At 37.4% G+C, this 19,046-nt stretch overlaps 1 protein-coding gene across 12 annotated transcripts in view; it reads right to left on the bottom strand.

The window, feature by feature from the left end:
* RGS22 (regulator of G protein signaling 22) overlaps window positions 1–7,613 on the bottom strand; it is a 74,456-nt gene extending 66,843 nt beyond the window's left edge. For 9 of the 12 annotated variants that reach the window (XR_013947703.1, XR_013947704.1, XR_013947705.1 and 6 more), the window contains exons 1-3: window positions 6,971–7,613; window positions 6,288–6,316; window positions 3,636–3,698 (exon numbers count right to left, since the gene is read on the bottom strand). Coding sequence is in view for 7 of the 12 variants with exons in the window: in XM_080583166.1 (XP_080439292.1) it covers window positions 3,636–3,698; window positions 6,288–6,316; window positions 6,971–6,995 (117 nt within the window). In the remaining 5 variants the exon portion in view is untranslated. The remainder of the gene's footprint in view (window positions 1–3,635; window positions 3,699–6,287; window positions 6,317–6,970) is intronic. The other 3 variants (XM_080583168.1, XM_080583165.1, XM_080583163.1) reach the window with 1 other exon arrangement.
* Window positions 7,614–19,046: the final 11,433 nt, after the last annotated feature.

A 19,046-nucleotide genomic window follows, 5' to 3' on the forward strand; every position in this document is an offset into this window, starting at 1 on the left:
GGCCTTGATAAGACTCAACATAAAATGTATGTAAGGTCTCACTGATGCAAATGTTTGGTTTTTTTTAAAGGGGGTTGTAATGGCTCCTGCAGCCTCCTTCCATATACCTGGAAAAGACAAGAGGAAATATTGATGCCTCAAAGAATGATTCACAGACATCTTCAAAACAGAAAGGGCCTGAAATGTGCAGGAAGATGGGTTTCTTACTGCCCTTTCCATCATCTGCTGCTCATAGATCAGGCCTGATTTTACTCGACAGTATCAGGTTTCAGGTCCATTCTGTTTTCGGAAAGACCAATGGGCTCATTGTTTATTTCTTGTGGTTTAATTGTTTTCAGAATTGTCACCTGGGTCAAATCCTGGAGCCCAGACTACTCAGGAGAGTCACCAAATCACAGAATCAGAATCACAGAATGGCCAAGGTTGGAAGGGACCTCTGAAGATTATCATACTACAGTTAAAAGTGTTAGCTGCATACTGGTTCATATACTTCTTAGACCATTCAGCATGTTGTTGGTTTTTTTTAAATCCCACCACAATAGTTCCTACTATCATGACAATATCAAGCAATCCACCTGCAGTATATTGTGTCTTCTATCCTTGTGGCCCTATTAATACATCTCTGTAAGGTTCTTTTTCTTTTTTTATGAGTGGAGAGCTTTTATAGTGGGAATGAGTTCTAAAAGAAGTAGGCCTTCAAATCTGAAGTTGATAAAATTGTGGTCACTTCGTAGCTTTCTCGTGCAAAGGAAACCCACAGCCAGGGTCTCGCCACCAAGGGTACCATCTCCCGAATACAATTCAAATGAGGTACAGGTAGCTCAGTGGTCTGTAGTGAAATTCTTCAAGCAGGCTGAACAGAGGAGTGTGTCTTCATCAGGAACTGGTAATTGGAACTGGTAACTGGAAGATGAGAGGCAAGGCCCCAGCATGGACTTGGGAGTGGAACGAATAGCAGGTAGGAGCACGAGAAACAAGTTGACATTACTGCACTTTCTCACTGAGGCCTACAACACAGAGCTGGATGGAGATTTCAGACTTCTGAATTTTCATTCCTGGGTAAGCATAATCTTGGATGTTTTAATTGGATAAAAGATTCCAATGCTATGGATTCCTGACCAGCTCAAAATGGAAATGCATCCATACCAATGTTTCTCTTAAATCTTTCATTTTTAATTATTTACTATGGAAAGTGCAACTTGTTTGTATGCCATGTGATTGATTTCTGCTGCTGTGAAATCACTGTACTACTGGCAGTAAGTGCCCTCATGGGATTTTTTCTATTATTTTATCTTTCAAAAGTATTTTCCTTACAAACTGTCTTCCATTACCATATGTAGCTCTTTGGAGTACATAGATATTCATAGATATTCAGATTGTACTGATGATAATTATATCTATATTATTGCTTAAAGGATATTTTGTAAATCAAAGAAAAAAAAAATGTGCTGCTATAGCAAGTTCCCAGTGATATAATTTTCCATACGCCAGAGGTGCATTATAAATCAATACAGAGACAGGCTCTTAAAATAAGCACGTATTACCACTGATTTCTTGTATCAAGTCACACAATATTTTCAGTTTAACTTGTTGCCTAACTACTAACACACCTGGGTAATACAGTTTCTAGGCAACAGCATATAAGCACAACAAGAATAAAGCAATGGAATTTTCAAGGCGCTGTTTTAGTAGAAGTGTTCTGAGAAGGAGAGGGAAGTTGGGAATATAAAATATTCAAACCGCAGAACCCAAGGCATTAATAGAACTTAATCCTGCAGAGGGTAAATCCCCAAGAAAAGATCAAAGAGAAAATAAAACCAATTATGAGAACATGACAAATAAACATAGCTAATACATCTTCTGTTTTCGTGAAAGTATGTAAATAAATAAAGAGAGACCATGGGTGGTTTTAGAAACCTACCAAGATTACCAGCATAAAACAGTGTTTACTCAGGACTGTCTGTGAACTCTTTTCTGTGGGCTTCAAGAGCAGTCAGAAGTGCCTGGACAATTGCTGCATTTCAGAGCTGCTGAACTGAGCCAGGACTCTGGGCTGAGGAGCCCTGTGAGGCCAAAGAGAATTTTGGCCTCTAAAAGATGTCCTGAAATCTGTGCATATCCAAGGGGACCCAGATACTAAGCAGGCTGAAGTTTTTTCCCACTCCATCCTCTGTGATTTTGGGAAAACCTGAAGCATAGTTTCCAAATAAGCAGGGAAGGCGTGGAGGATGGTATTTCTGTGCTAAGAAAAATCTGGCATATGGATGGAGGCCTCAAAAGGAGGCCTGGCTTTAAAGGCTAGGTAGTTAGGCTTGGATTTAGGCAATTACCCTAAAGCAGCTGCAGAAAAAGAGAGAGAAACCCAACACTCTCAACATACATTTTCTTCTGGCAGTGTCTCCATAGCTTTGTAAAAATTTTTCTTAGGAATCTTGCAATGAGGTGAAAGTGTATAAAGCCTGAGATACTGTTAGAAGTTAGTATCACTGCTGTGCACAAAACCCACACTCTGATATGGTTGTTTTAAGCTTCAAGATTCTATTTTCGTATCAAAAAATGATATAGGTATCCCATGCACAACTCCTATTATGCGTATTTTAGACAAACGTGTGATATGATTTAGAAAGTACAGGTAAGTGTAGATCAACTTGGTAAGCCTGAATCCTAGCTGAATTCATTCCAATACTGGCCAAGGAGCATCCAAGAAATATTCTGCCCCTTCCTAATGCTAGCAGTGATTCCTACCAAGCAAGTTGCAGAAATGAGTATATGCAACATCTTTGGCTGCAGTGGATTAGGAGGGTGAAAGGCTGTGGGGCAGCTCTGGGGTAGATTGGTTGGGAGGTCCCATGGGAACTTCGAGTGACGCTGTAGAAAGGTCTGTGCCACCACGCAGGGGAATACGTATGTGATGTGTGCCAATGGAGAAAATTGGGATATACTAAATAAGGAGCATTAAGATGAAATTAGGTGAAATTGCAACATTGAGGGAGCAGGACAGTATATGTGACTCGTATGAGGTTGTGGGGAGGCAGGGTAGTTGGTGGGGAAAAGGAACAAAGTATAGGGCACGTGGTTATATACAGGGCACTGGATTTGCTGGTTTAAGTGCTGGATCAGCACACAGAATAAAGGTAAGGCTGCATCCTTCTAGCTACAGATGGGAGGAGAAAAAGAGGGGAGCACCAATTTTGAGGCCTTCACAGACATGAAGAAACACAGTGTTGGCTCGTCGGCTAAAATTTTTATTAATTGCTGAGTGCATTGCCAGAAGAACTTAAAAGGACAATCACTGGTTTTATCAGCGTGTCGTGATACTGGAATAAAAGTGGACTCCTTATACTTTTTACGTAAGCATTTATATATCTTTTTCATTTACTGTTCATAATATTTTGGTGCACTGTGAGTTAAATAAGTAAATTTGGAGGAGAAAATCCGTCCCCAGAAGTGTTAGTTTCCTGACACTGATAATTACATTGAATAGTAAGAGTTACTACCATTAAAATACAACAAATTGTAAAAGCAGTTTAGCTTCCTTGTGGCAAAATGCAAAATGTTCTAAGATGGATTACCTTATTACTAATCTTAGTAAGGTGTTTCTTGTATTTTGAAAGGGATTTCTGTAAGGTACTTACTGGAAGACTCAAAAATTCGTTGAAGTAGTCCACAAGCATATCATCTGTGGCTAAGCAGTCTTCCTGTGGAGACACAAAACCAGAAAGCAAGGCTTATACTAATCTATGCTAACAAGTTTTGAATGCACTGTTGCCTCAAGCGATGTTTTTTCCATGAGATATGACATGCAAACTTTTGTAAAATGTTATTTCTCACTTTTGAGAATATAGTCATTGCATCATTGTTATATTCTGGCCGTTGCACACCACTGAGGTCCTTAGCAATTTAAAAAACACACGTGAAGTTAAATCCTTTGCCAAGAAATTTACAGATAAAGCCTTCATAAACCCAGCAGATTCTAAATGCTGGACATCTGCATGTTTGCTTTTGAAAAAATGCATAAGCTAATAGTCTAGATATTCCCCACATTATACCTGTCTCTCTCCCACTGAGGAGTGAGAAGAGTATAAATGTTCAGCAGAGCCTGCTTCTACTCCCACAGTGCTGTTTGGAGATGGTTTAGGGAATGTTTAGGAAACAAAACTGAATTTACTGATCTATAATTCGGCTCGCCAAGCAAGCAGTATATGCCACACCTGGAATCTGACAGAACTGGGGAGCTTCCTGTTGACTTCATCAGAAGTCAAGGCTGCATACACAGGTTTTTGTACCTTTCTGACCCCTGTTATTTAAATACTGCAAATGAGACTCATAAACTCTCAGTAGAATACAGTTGTCTTCCTTGCTGTTTTTGAATCAATAAATATGAATCCCAACCTTACCAATACCACCACCCCTGATTTCAATTCAACAAAAGGTAGAAGAACATTATTATATTTGTCTTCATAAATCTGTCTTTAGTATCATGAAGACTTCTGAAAAGTTTTAACAGTTTCTTGAATATTATTTCTGCCTTGCAACACAAGCAGAACGCACCCAAGTCAAATCTGTTTACCAATATCAGCAAAGGTTTTCTGACACAAATCTTGTTCTCTTTCACAAGTTCATGGCATTAAAATATATTAGTGAGGAATAGTGTTAAAGAGAGGTTACACACAGTGCCACTGGTATTATGTGTAGACAGGAAACATCTTGATCCAAACTCCACGGAGTCTGAACTAATTAAGGATAGCTTATACTCCGTAAGGAAGAAATCTCTACTAATCTCTACTTAATATGAACTCAGGAAGGTCCTGAGTTATGTGCTGCATAACAAGCCACAACCACCCCTGGCAGTGTTTGTCCACTCTTCGTCTGCCAACATCTATTCCTAAGCACTTGTAGTGACTGCTTTGACTGATACAGGAAAGGCAAGTTAGCTCATGCTCATTCCTGGAAAGAGCTAACAACACTGAAAGCAAGGCTTTTTGCTTTACAGAGATCATGCTTTTTGATCATTTGGATCACAGGCCCATGATCCAGTGCAGTTGTAGTACCATGGACCTGGAGATGTTAGGGTACTGATTGTATTTACCAAATTGTCTAAACTAAAGCATTTTGAAGTCAAGAGAAAATTCTCCCACTAATGTCACTAGGCAGTCAATCAGATCCATAAATCTCAATTCAGCAAGTATTAATACAATTAACAAAGAAAATCATTAGAAACAAACTGCAGTTTGCCTCACATTTGGTTTGGGTAATGCACAATTAGATTTCAAACTGATAAAGAGGAATCTGAAGATTGCTATATGTAATACACCATTCACATTTCACTGTTTCAAAGGACTTATTCAAAACAATTCATTTATTAGTGGCTGAAGTATAAGCTGCTGAAGAATACGCAGGTAACATGTGTTTTTAATTTGCAAGGAATATAATTCTCTGTAGTCCCATATAACAGCAAGAAATATAAACACACTGGATCACTAATCAATAAAATGTTTATGATCTTATTAATGCAAGCTTTGCTACTTACTGCATCTATTGATATACACAACATGCTTTCCTCAGGTTCTTTTTTTATTTTATTTTTTTTGTGGTCAGTCTTATTTTCATTTGAAAGCATAGTTGTGCTTTCATATTTGTACATTATAGGTTATAGAGTTGCATATTCAATATTATAACTTAGATTTTTTTGTGCCAGGAAAAATTTTAATTTCTTCCCATGCTAGCTTTCCTCCTACACAGTCAAAATTATACCTAGAAAAAGCTGTTTTCCAATTGCAGCTGGAAGTCAATGTGCTAAAAATTGGTCAAAAAGTATGATTTTAATGAAATAGATGACAGTTTTGCCTTCATGCAACTTTTGTGTAAAATACAGCCTGTACAAATTCTATCAGTCTTTTAACATTGAAAGGAATTTAAAACTTATTTCTGCAAAGGAATGCAACTGTTTCTTAGATATTTTGTGGAAAAGATTGTTATATCTGTCATGCTGAACAAAACATGTTGATTGTTTCCTTCCTATTTCACTTTTCTTTTCGTTTTCATCTTTATTCTCCACAGTTTCGTTTCTCCTTTTTCTTTTTTTTTTTTTTTGCTAATTATTTTTCAAACTAAGTATTTTCCTCTGTCTGAGAAAATTGTAAGACATTGTTCTGCCACTCCATACTTAGAAGAGGGAAGAAATAAGAAACCACAAAACAGTTTCCAGTAACGTTTTTGTTGTTGGGTTTTTTTGCTCTACTGTTACATGATGAAATGTATGATCAAGCCTTATAAAGCATACTTACAAACACGTCTTCTGTTATACAGGGAGGCTCTGAAATAGAAAAATGAACTGTTATACATTGTACAAGCAACACAATCAAGTTTGTTCAACTATGAGTACTGCGCAGAAACAAGAAGTAGTGAGGCACAACAACCTTGGATATTCAGAAATAAAACAATATAACCTGAGGAAATAAAATAAACTCTAAGAAAATGCAGAAATGTTAACCCATACATAAAAAGGTCAAATATCACAAGAATGATTTAAATATAATGAAAGTATCATTTAACTAGATTTTTTCTGATATATATCAGCTAACTTCTTGTCATCTTTCCTCTGCAAAATTGATGACTAGAAGTTTGCTGGTTTTAATGAAAATACAGATTTGCATGAGGCTCTGCGAGCCTTGAACAGCAAGTATTGTGAATAATAAGATTAAAATTTAAAAACAAACGAGTTTGGGGTGTTCTCAAATAGCCAAATCTCAGGCATTCCAGGAAAAGTCTTCATCTTCTGTGATACCACTTAAGATAGTAGAGCTCTCTCTTCAGATTAATTAATTTTGCTAAACAAGTTTAAACCTAACAGTTCCAAATCGTTCTCCTTTTTTATCACTGTCTCTGAACTTGAGACAATCACGCCACGGGTCAGACTCGTGTCTGACACGGAGTCAGTCCGTTACCCTGTTTAGAAAGCGCTACATACCAGTGGTAAGCCTCTTCGACTGCATGCTGGAGCTACACGTAAAAGGGCCGGCATCCACCCCTGCAAGATGACGACCTCATTTGCAAAGGTGAAATCCTTCCCTGCAGGTCAGAAATAGAAGCTGCAGAGTTGCCGGGCCTGGCTCTGAACTCCTGGTTGCACCAAGGCAGCCTGGCTCTGCTGTGCGGCTCACGGCAAGCCCGGGTTGCTATGGCACTGCAAACAATGCTCGGGGCTCACATATCAGGCACACTGGGGATACAGTCCCAAAAGAGATGCCTGGGAAACAGGAATTTGAGGATATTTGAAGGAAAAAGAAAAAAAACACTCTCTTCTCAACCAACCTGGGCAGTTCTTAGTCCAAAATGGTATTCAGCTTTTCTCCTACATTAGCAAATCTCTTCAGCCAGTTGGGATATTGCCCTTTAAAAAAAAAAAAATCTCAAACCATACGATTAATGACCAATGGATTTACATCACAAATCTGTATCCTTAAGTGAGGCTTGATCCCAAGTAACAAAGCAAGTCCCATCTGTGGTAGAGCCAAGTAAGAAAAGCAGAGGAGCTTGGTGTTCCTCAGGCCGAGCTGAAACCTGGGCTGCTCCTAGCAGGTGCCAATGGCTCCATAGCGACGTGCGGGATACCCGGGCTGCAGCTGTGGTAACAGCCTGCCCCACTCCCACTGCTTCCAGGCCCTGACTTCTCAGGAATCCAAAGGCAACCACGTTTCCCCTCACTTAGGGAGATTATAAACAGCCTAGGGGGAAGGAAAAAAGACAGCGAGAAGTGGAAGAGAGCCGACTCCCAGAACATTAGTGGGCTCAAGGAGATACAGGATATAAGAGAAAACCGTATTTCTGACATGTTTAGCTGAAGCTGTATATGAGGGAGGAATTCAGGCTCCTACATGAGGATTTCAGTGGGTTTTAGGTATGCTACAGCTGGGATATGAAAACTTCCTACTTAGTGGGTAAGACTACCTAGAACTGCTTAAATTCTTCAGTCACCTACAGGTGCTTTTTGTTTTTGGTTTGTTTTTTTTTTTTTTTTCATAAAATCTCCCTCAGAGGTTTTACTGCTGCATATTTCCAGAACAGTACTGATTCCAGTAGCTTGGCATAAATCCCATTGGGATCAGAAGCAGTACAATAGGTCACATGTACAAGTTACATAAAGGTCTCTTTTAAGGAGCCTAATCCAACACGTATGTGCAAGAAGGACCCAAAACAGACAAAGAGCTTCCCATTCCCAGCAAACTCTTATCTTTGTGCCCGCTTTCACAGAACACAGAACTATACAGTATCTCCAGACATACTCTCCAGGTGTGAAAAAAGGATAATTGTAATCGATACGTGACTTTGGTGGAGTTCATGATGAAGTAAAACAGGAGAAGCACACATGCTCAGGGACTACAATTTATGGTCCTGGAACTGACAACCATCAAAAACAAACAAGCAGCAAATTTAATATCTCAGAGGCAGGGAAAAATTGCTTAATTTCCTGGAAAGACGTGGTATTTTGCAGCCTTTACTTCAGATGTGCATTGCCACTCACGGGGGTGCCTGCCCAAATACCCTGATCATTGCTCTAATCACTAAATACCAGAATAATGCCTCTAGTTGTCTTGGTGGAGTGCTGTTTGCTCTCAGTTTAGCTTTTTAGCGTGTTTTGTTATGTCTTGTTTTTCACATAAGGGAATAACAGTATTTCCAAAAACCTAAGAAATAAGTCTGAATAATATCATAGCCAAGATACACATTTTGGCCAAAAGTTTGATATGTCTGAAAAGTATACTCAACAGAAGCAAAGAACAAAATATAAAGTTTCAGTCTCCCAACCTAAGTAAGCTACAGACAATTTAATTTTTGTGGTCAGTATTCTGACGAATTATTAACCACTCATAAGCAAAGCTCTCTATGTATCTTCTCTTCAGTAAGAGGTGACAGATTAACACCAAACGACACATTTAAACGTGATTTCTTAGTGCCATGTATCAGGACACATTCTATTGTGATTATGAAATATTTCAAACGGAGATACCTAACATATATGTAAGAGAAATATACGTAACAAGATAATCCATAAAATGTAAAGTGAAATCTTTCTAACAGGTAGCAGAATTGCACGATATTTTATATGAGACTGCATGGTCTTATAACCAAACTACTTAATATGATTTTCAATCTTTAAGTTAAGATTCAAGGGAGGATTTCGCCCCTTTCCCCCCCTTCTCTTTTTCTTTCTGATGTAGGTTTAGATATAATCTTTGGCATATAACATTCTCTTAAACTTCCATACTTCTTTGTAATTTTACAAGAACAAACAACAATAGAAACATGATGAATGAATCTTTTTTAAAATACAAAGTAGAAGCCACAAGTCAGCTTAGATAGAAACTAAGTCTGGAAACAAGTCAATAAAAAAAACAATAGTCCTTTTTCTCTCCCGTCATCTGGTGTATTTTGGTATAAAACTCTTAGGTCTTTGGTCTCTTTGTAGTATGCTTCAAAGACTGCATTTTGGAGGGAGCTCATCAGGAAATGCACACTGTACTCTCATGGAGAATCTGTTTGCAGTCATTATTGCTTTCTCATTCTCTTAGTTACCAGCACACATTTAAATTGACCAATGTGTGTATGTGTGTTTGGAGAAACAGAACCTTTCACTCCTCATTTCATATTGCCAGATAAAGTTCACCATCTGATAAAATTGGGATATAAATATTCATCTCATTTCTCTCCTCTTCCACATTTTTCTTTCTATACTCTTCTCCTCTTCTTTTAATCTTGATTAATATTTCCTTTAACAGAAATGCAGACCTAAAAAACATTTCATAAATGTAGTCAAAGCTATGATCTACCCCAAGGAGCATCTGATCACGTAGAAAAGATGAATGGCTGGACAGGACAGAGAACAAGTTACAAAGAAGGTTATACCAGTAAAATTCTAAACAGAAGAAATTAAAAAAAAAACCAGAAGTAGGTCTCAAGTTATTAGTATTTTGACAAAACGATAGTCAAGCAGAAGGCCCGCACCGGAACAGCTTTGCAAAGGAAGATAAATTAGAGGATAACATAAATGGGTCCTCTCCATCCCCACTGGCATCTCCCTCTACTGCTCATTACCGAAGAGCCATTTCGAGAGGTAAACCTCCAGTCAAAACTAACTTGTTATTGTCCCTTTCACCCTGTTTCTCCAAAACTTAAAATGTTCCTAGGCTCTCAAACATTTACCAGGAGCAGTGTTTTAAAGTACCACCTATGCAAACCAGATCAAAACTGCCGAGACAACTTTGCACCTGAAGAAACAAGCCTATAGGCTATGCCAGCCTGCTGGGTGAACGAGTCTCCTTGTGACTTCCTCTGTTGAAGGAGAGACATAAACTGGATTGCTTCATTAAATCCAAATGTCCACCTGTGCTTTTTTGATGCTAACCTGTGTTTGATTCCTGTCAATGGTCACAGTGAAATCATGAACACCCCTATAATAATGACATTCAAAACTAGTAAATAACATTTTTTTAAAATGCCCATCAAGGGCAGCTAGGAATGAATTTCCATTGATTTCAACAGAAACTTCCCATCTCAAATATACGTGGGCACTTCATCATATGTTATCCTCAATGCTTAACTACCCTTATAAAAATCCACCCTTAAACATAGCCATTCTTTCTCTTTTGGATGATCGCCATATACGTTTTAGTTTTTGCATGTGTGAAAGCAGCGATCTCATAATCAGAAAACAGGTGCTAGGAAACCTGTTTAAATATTGACTACAGGGCTGCCAAAATGGGAGTCGGACCTTGAGGGGAAAGCATGAATTCATCACCAGATACCTGGCCCTTCCACGCCTGGAATGATTATAGTAGCAAAATGGCAGAAGGCAGCTGTTGCAGTGGCATGTGTGGAGTCTGATAATACAGGTTTACAGCACAGCTTAACATGATCCTGTGGCTGATGGAAAATGTTAACACAGACACCAGAAGAAATACTTATTAGGAAAACAAGAACTCATTTCTGAAAAGAGAAAAATATATTCCTGAAGATAGGCTAGGTGAAAAGAAAAAAGTGCTTAAGATAGAAAGGGTTAAATAGGAAAGGAGGAGATGCAAGGGAGCTTGACCTGTACAAAGGTAAATATTTGGATGGTCAGTGGAAAATATTCTCTGCCTTGTCCATGTCACCAGGGGACTTGCGGATTCCTGTAACAAATCTTATTCTACCAGGATAAGGCAGAGGTGTCTTATCACATTTAAAGAGTTCGTTTCAAGTTTGATTTCCTTTTCCTTACTACAAACCTTAGAAAAAAAATAAAGAAAATACAGAGGCATACCTGGAAATTGAATTGGAATTTGGTAGAACCAAAAACAGCAATTTATGATGCATATTTGTACTCTTGCTACCTTGTACATGTCAGCTACCTTCTTCATACCTGCAATACCTGATCTCTTCAGAAATTCCCATTATCATCTTCAGAGAAGAGAAGCGCTAGAACTTTAGAAAAGATGCTGCAATATTCTCCTAATTTTGGAAAGGAGCATTAATACTTGATTGGAAAAAAACTATTCAGCAGAATTGTGGCAGTTTGAAGAAGTGTCTTAGAAATAGTCATTTTCTGAAGATGACAAAAATCAGTAAAGAACTACTAGACCCACAGCTATTAAGCATTAAGCCTCATAGAAGATTTTAAAAAAATTGGCACATGAATAAATTTACAGCAAGGCAGACAGTTTATTGCTAGCAGCCCTACTACAGTTAACATAACATAGCTTTCAAATGAAACATAAGATACACAGACCAGAATAACCTATTACAGATATTTCTCGCAGAGGTTTCAGTGTCAGGGGATGTATTAGAAATTTTGGCACTGTGTATGAGAGATTGCACTGTCACTGTCTCTTCTCTATTTCTCACATAGATAAAACGAGTCATGGTTTGTAATGCATTTCGGCAACGCTAGTTCAAGTTTCACAAATTTACCACCACTTCGTTTTAGTTGTATGAACAAGTTTCCTGACTTTTTTTTTCCTGGTGTTACTTGTAGCTTGGTTTCTTGGATCAGTTCCTTGATCTTGCCTTAACAGGTGTTTTATCCAAGTGTAGAGCTCACACAAGAGACATAAGCAGTAGCTTCAGCAGATAGGAATAATATATGCCAATAATGCTGAACATATCCTTTGACAAAATCATTGCCTGGCAGCAGGTAGCATATACCTAACAAGAAACAGTAAATGCATGCAAGCCGTTTGAGTCTTGCTGTTACAAGCAAACAGGCGTCAACAACAGTCCCCAAGCCCAGGATTCCCCAGCTGACAGTTAAGTTATCCACATGGGATATTACTGATGCACCCAGCCTATGAATTCATAATAGCACCAGTGCTGTTTCAGGCAGCATCTCCTGCTGACCGCTGATCCAGACTTTTGTGTTACACTGCCACGGCTGCTTGTCCAGAACTATAAGGAAGCAGACAGGGAGACCTATCCACCTAAGAAAATATCAGAAGTAAAGAAAAAGATTTCATGTACATTATTTTCCAGAACAGAGTAGCGCCAACATGCGGGTCATAAGAATAGTGTAAGAGTCAATAACTAATAGGAACTCAAAGATTTCAAGGCTTCAGAGAAGTCGACAAGGTTACAGCATTTCCACCCCTTTATTCTTCTTTCCTGCCTATTGCTCTCCTGGACTCCAGAAGTATCTAGTTAAAGAATAAAAGATTCCCAAGTTAGCAGTCCAGACTTCATCTGACAAGCTTCAACTAAGAAGAAATGCTGTGATTCTGATATTGGTTAGAAAGCGACATGGGAATACTTAGCTCCATCCCAAATTTGATTTTTTTTTTAAGTTATTTTCCCTTTCTTGTTCATTGAAGCCATCAGAGTATCAATTAAATATGAAAAACATACAATTTTTCCCACTATCGTTTTAAAATGTGATGGACAGTTACATTTTGCAGCCAGCACCAGGCTGGCATAGAGACTGCTGGATGATCAAGTCTGTGGCTGAGAGAAAGGAATGGAGCCTGTTCAGGCCAATCTTGCCTGGTTGCTGTAGGACCTGGCTGTGTGCCCACCCTGCAAGGGATGCTCTGGAGGAATATCACCATATCGATTGCTTCCCAGGATGTCACTCTTCTCATGGAAGATTTGAAGATTTTAGTATGCAGCTCCTGGGGACAGGAATTATAGCCATCCTTGCTCCCAGCTATTCAAAACATTTCGTAGTTGTAATGTTGAGCTAGTGTGCAAAGGTTAAAGCAAAAAAAAAAAAATTAAAGTTCTGTTCTGTAAGAAAAACCTTTGGTGCCCCCTTGTGATAAAATATTTTCATCAGCAGAATGTGTGCATTTGAAATCCGGGTCTATTTACCGTGAGGAAAGTACCTTGGCCCTTGAGATACATTCACATTTCAGTTAGTTAAATGAGCAAAGCATTTCCTGGAATTAGCTTTTCTTGTTAACCATTCCTTGTTGTGTGACATTCCCTCTAGGTGATGACAATTATTTAAACTAAAGAAGAAATCCAGAAGAAGACCTTACACCAGCAAGCGTTTATGTTTGGAACAGAAAACTGTATCCCTATCTTGCCTTTCACAAGATTTAAACAAAAAAAAAGAAGCTTCTTACTTTGCCCTTTTAGAATTCAAAGTCTTGAACCATTTCTTGACAGAAACACATTGAACAGCAAGGCTAGAGAATAACTGTATCCCAACAATAGCTTTTGAACTCCGGAGTACACAGTGAGGAAAGGTTGAAAAGAATCAGGAAGGATGAAAGAAAGTGGAATTCCAACACTGTGGAAGTGTTTCTCTTGTAGAATTTTTTTGAGAGATAGGAGAACGTTCTCAACACAACCAGTTTTTGTATTTAAAAATACAAAAAAGATGTTGCTATTGCTGCATTTGTGTAGCATCTAATCTATCAGACCACGCACGGGGAAAATATACTGGATTCAAAATGGAGGAAAAATAATTTTGGATCTCAGTGACTAATGTATAGACAAGGCATTGAGCTACTTGAGTACTGTCTCAATGAAACATTTCTAGGAGGCACATTCTTCAGGCCCTGAATAACTTCCTACACACTTTCAAGACTCAGAGAACGTTAGTGTCTGCTCCGTGAACATCAGACTGGACTCTTCCATTTATGGATGAGAAGCACTTTAGGGTAATAATCAATGTTTTTGCTGAAGTAGAAGACCACTGCAGTCTAATTCTGCAGTTCCAAGTGATAAACATAGCTTCTAGCAAATGTTTTTATCTAGTCTATTAATACTTCTCAGTTAACTACCCACCTTTTGCCAGAAGTTGCTATCCCTCTACCACTTTAGCTGGTTCTAGTCATGACACACTGTTTAAGCTTAAACACCTCAGAAGCAGATTTTCACCGTGGTTCAGGACTGAAGGAGAGCAGCTGAAACGCACAGATTCCACATCCCATTAGCCAGAAATTGAAGGTGCCCACAGAATTAAGACACTATTCAGCAACCCTCACACAGCTGTTTTCAGATTTAGTTTTCGAATGCACAAAAAAGTGGAGTCGCTTTTAACATACGAACTCCAGTCTCCAAAGTAAAGAACTATTTTTATATGAAGCATCTAGTATTCAACACCGATGTTTATGGATTCATTCGGAACTCCATGCCATTCATATCGTCAGCTGAATAGTTGGTATCTTTACTGATCATCCAGTAGCACTCAGCTCTAAAAGGTCTTAAACATTTAGGCTTCCAACAAGTTTGTACAGATTCCAACACTGTACAGAGGCTTGTGAAAAATAAGAGTATAAAAAAGTGTTATTTTTTTTTGTAATGAGCATTTCAAAGAGTCAGAGCTCAGGAAGTCACAGACAGTAAAAGCAAGCGTTGCTTTTGCTTAACCTTTGTTTTTGCTTAACTAAAAATAAACACATTCCCAAAAAGCGGTTAGATTTTGTTGGGGCATGTGACAAGTAATAACAATCTGCTATAAGTTTTACATCAAAAAATCCTATAAGATTCACTACAAAGAATTTGCACTTAAACATGTATTATAAACACAGAAAACATTAAATCACGACAAGACTGAAGCAGAGAAAAATCCTGAAGCTTAGTAGTACAAAGTACAAGGTTATATACTTAAGGTTCAGTAAGAATTTATGGAAGAAATTGGGATCTTATCTTTTCAAAATTTTAGAGAGAAGAATGTGGGAGTACTACACCTAGTGACTGAACTGCAAATGTGCAGAAGCCATATAAAAGAAATTCTACTCTTAGTATGTGTTAGTATTTCCAAGTATTTCTGGTAGATCAAGGAAAGCACTGATAATATTCAAGGTTATGAGAAGCTTTTACCTGGAATAGTGGCTGAACACACAAAGAATAGATTCAAATGGAAACAGTGAAAGTCATTAAAACAATACAAGGAACAAAAGATGTATCTATAAGATTATATTAAGTTCAGGTTGTTTTTGTCAATGATATAAAGGGTGAGAAGATATTTATACTACACAGTCAAAACATTGGGGAAAAAAGTGAGTAACAGATGCATCAAACAGCTATTTTAATGGCAATGTTGAAAAAAGGCAACTAAGTGACTAGTAGAGCAATCTGGAATAGACCTCCAATATAAAGGTAATTAGATGGGATTCTATCCCATTTTAAGACGGCTTCACGAGCTGACACAAGATCTCAGCTCTAGACTCCAAAAACTAGGAGTCCCTTTCTAATCTGTCATTCCTGCATTTCTTCATGTGCCTATGAAAACAAAGAAAGGGAATTAGGTCTTGTATTAAAATTAACCTAAATAGTCTAAATTGCCAAAGGGTACTAATGAATAACCAATATATAGAAAAGGAAAATCTGACAGATGTTGGTGAGCTCCTTAATTTAGTGAACAACTCTTCTACCATTTTTAGCTAGAGTTAGTGGTAAAACATACTAACGTTCTCTATGCTATAAGCAATTAGAAAAATTTATAACAATTTTTCCCAAGTTCCTTGTCACCAAAGAAAGAATGATCAGAGACTTAAGTCATTTCAATTTCCCTCTCAGAGACCGCTTGAATTTTATAGCTGCTACTTTAAAAAAAAGATTTATGAAGTATGACTGTTAAGGCAAGGTCTGTCAGCAGACTAAGGCTATTTCTAAGAAATCTTGTTTAGAATTCAAACCATCACCTTCAGAAATCTAAACGCATTCCTTGGACATCTTTTTGTAGGCAGTATTGCTACTCCCACTAGAGAACATGCCTGTCTGAAGGGAAATGTGAATGACAAAAAAAATTCAGCAGCAAATACATAAACCAATATTATATCTATATTTTATTAGGCATTAATTTTAACCTCATTATCCATGTCTTTCAGAGTGAAAGACAATTCACTCCTCCCTTTCCCACAATCTTACTACTATAACAAAAAATCTGCAACTGGAGAATAATCATCGGCAGAGTACTTTAGGAAATTCTCGACCATACTCATCTTACTGCTTCTACTCAAGGAAGAGGTTTGCATCCTTTTGCTCTATGCTCGCAAGTGGTGCTAGTACCTGACAAACTTTAGTGATTAAAGCTACAGCAGTACTAAACAAGTACCAGGTCCAGGTCTCTGAAAATGGATTCAGTCCAGTAGGAAAAAAAGATGTTGGGCATGAATCCCTGGACACCCTAACACTCATGGGCCATTTTATTTTACAAAGTTTGAATAATAACCATACCAGAACCAATTTGCTAGCCCTGTTCTTACTGAATTATTCAGATTTAGTAAAAACAAACTTTTTGTATAAATTCACATCTCTTAGCAGAACTTATCCGCTAAGTTAAAACATACTTAACAACTGGTTCTTAAACTAAGCTCACATATGGCTTTCCATCCAAAGGTGGTTGCTTGAAACAGGTGCACCTATTTCAGAAATGCTTTGAGAAATACTGCTAAAGTTTTTAACACGAGACTTGCTCTCCTCATGTATTTCTGGATTAGGCTACAATACCGCATATCAGAATGGTGAGATAAATCATCTCAGCATCTGTGATAATTCTCCCACTAATTTCAAGGATGCATTTAAGGCTCCATTATTTTATTTTTTTTAAATGTTAGAGATAGGGTAAATTGATATTTAGCAAAGAAAATGCAGCAATGGGTATAGCGCTCTGGCATGGTTTGATATGCCGTACTTATTCTGCATTGCAGCTACTACCATCCCCTCTTTTATTTGATAGTTTGATGACAACTATCAACAAATGCTAAGCCAAATGAAGTTATTGCAAAGTTACAAATTACATGTAATCAGAATCTTGCATAACACAACTTCCTATGCAGGAAATCCCTCCTCATCCTGTCCATTTAACCTTTCATTGAAACTAGTAATTAACTGTCTATTTTAGAAATGTTTATTTCATACATAAAAATTAAAAAAGAATCAATCCAATTAACTTTCAAATTAACTTTCAAGTAGACCTTGAACACAAAGTTCAAAACAAAGAAAATGCAAGTATTAAATCAAATAACTTAGCTATTTTCCCCATTTGTCATCATCTTTTTTGTAATGATTTTAAATTCTTCCTAAATCAAAACTATGTATAAAAATATCTTTAAATTTCCTGGCTTGCCCCAGAATCCTTCCCCTAAGTTATCCCCCTCAGAACAGAGTTTATGTAAACTCCTCTTTCAGTCTTCCAGTTCAAGAGCCACCAATCTAACCCTAGGCAAGAATAACACAAAGGCTTAACAGAATGCAAATGAGCATGGAATTAAATTGTTAATTAAATTAACACAATAAACATGATTTTCTGCCAGATGCTTGAGTTGATCACTTCTTTAATGTTGTTATGCTTGGTTAATAAGGTTAGTACTAAAACTATGACATTTTACTTACCGTATTTTTCCTCCTCCTTCAAAATGCTGTGTGGAACTGCTGTCTGGAACTACTAGCACTATCCCAGAAATCAAATATGCTACAAGGACTAACCAAATTACAACAGTTAGAAATGAGAAATAGGAAATTAGGTTTCTAGAACATCTTGAACTGAATTATCTCAGTTAATTTCTCTTAAATATCCACAAATGGTGCGGAAGGGGAAAAAACACCTGAAGTTCCAATTCATAATTTTTAGACTATAAAAGTAACAGATATGTGAATAAATAAATATGAAGACAAGCAAACATACAGATTATAACTTAGTTGTAAGCCCGTTTTAACAAGATGCTTTTTAAATACAGCCCAGAGCTAAGGCTTACCTACAAATACACATAATAAAATTACAAAGTCACAAACATAATGCATGAGACAAAAAAAAAAGGGGGGGGGGGGGCAGGGAAGACCTGACTATAAACACTCCGCAAGATGTTTGTGACAAAAAACCTCCTTGAAATGGCAAGTAGAAAAATGACAATTGAAGATGTAAATTGATATATCTTCATGCAGTAAGTACTGTGTTGTCTGTATTTCAAGTTGTTTAAAATTGCTAGGACTTAAACACAAAGTTCACTTAATCTGAAAGATTGAGTTATTTTTCTGCAAATGGTCAGTATATTTTGTTCAAGTGCTAAATCAGCAAGTTTCCTTTATTCAGTCTACAGATGGAAGAAGGAATATTTCTGTCCTTTAACTCAAGTAAAAAGTATGAAAATTATCCAGCATCTGGGAGCTGAATTTAAGTCTGACTAAGTATACAGCACAAGTTCACATCAAAAGAGTAATGCAACAGCTTATTTAGATGCATATTATGTCACCTGAAGTTTTCAGGAGAGGAAAACATGCCATGAAAACCAGTATAATAGAACAGAGCATCACCTTGATTTAGATTCCTCTTCTATTGACTTGCACTATGGAGGTTAAGAACGACAGAATCATTATTCTAATTATTCAGATATAAAATTCAGACAACGAATAATTTGCTTGTGAGGTATCACCATTTATACAAGTGGAAGTATCCCTTGCATGTGTACTTAAGGTCCAACTTTAATTCACAGTAAATCTTTAAAAAATCTGTTAAAGTGAACAATAAATAAATCCCCAAATTTTTAAAAAATATTTTTTCTTTAATTTGTCATTAAGACAAGAATCACATTTTTAAACACCTGTGAGATGCTGTAAGCTAGATA

This window comes from Anser brachyrhynchus (assembly GCF_964034855.1).
Source record: "Anser brachyrhynchus genome assembly, chromosome: 2".
In the NCBI taxonomy this organism is placed as follows: Eukaryota; Metazoa; Chordata; class Aves; order Anseriformes; family Anatidae; genus Anser; species Anser brachyrhynchus.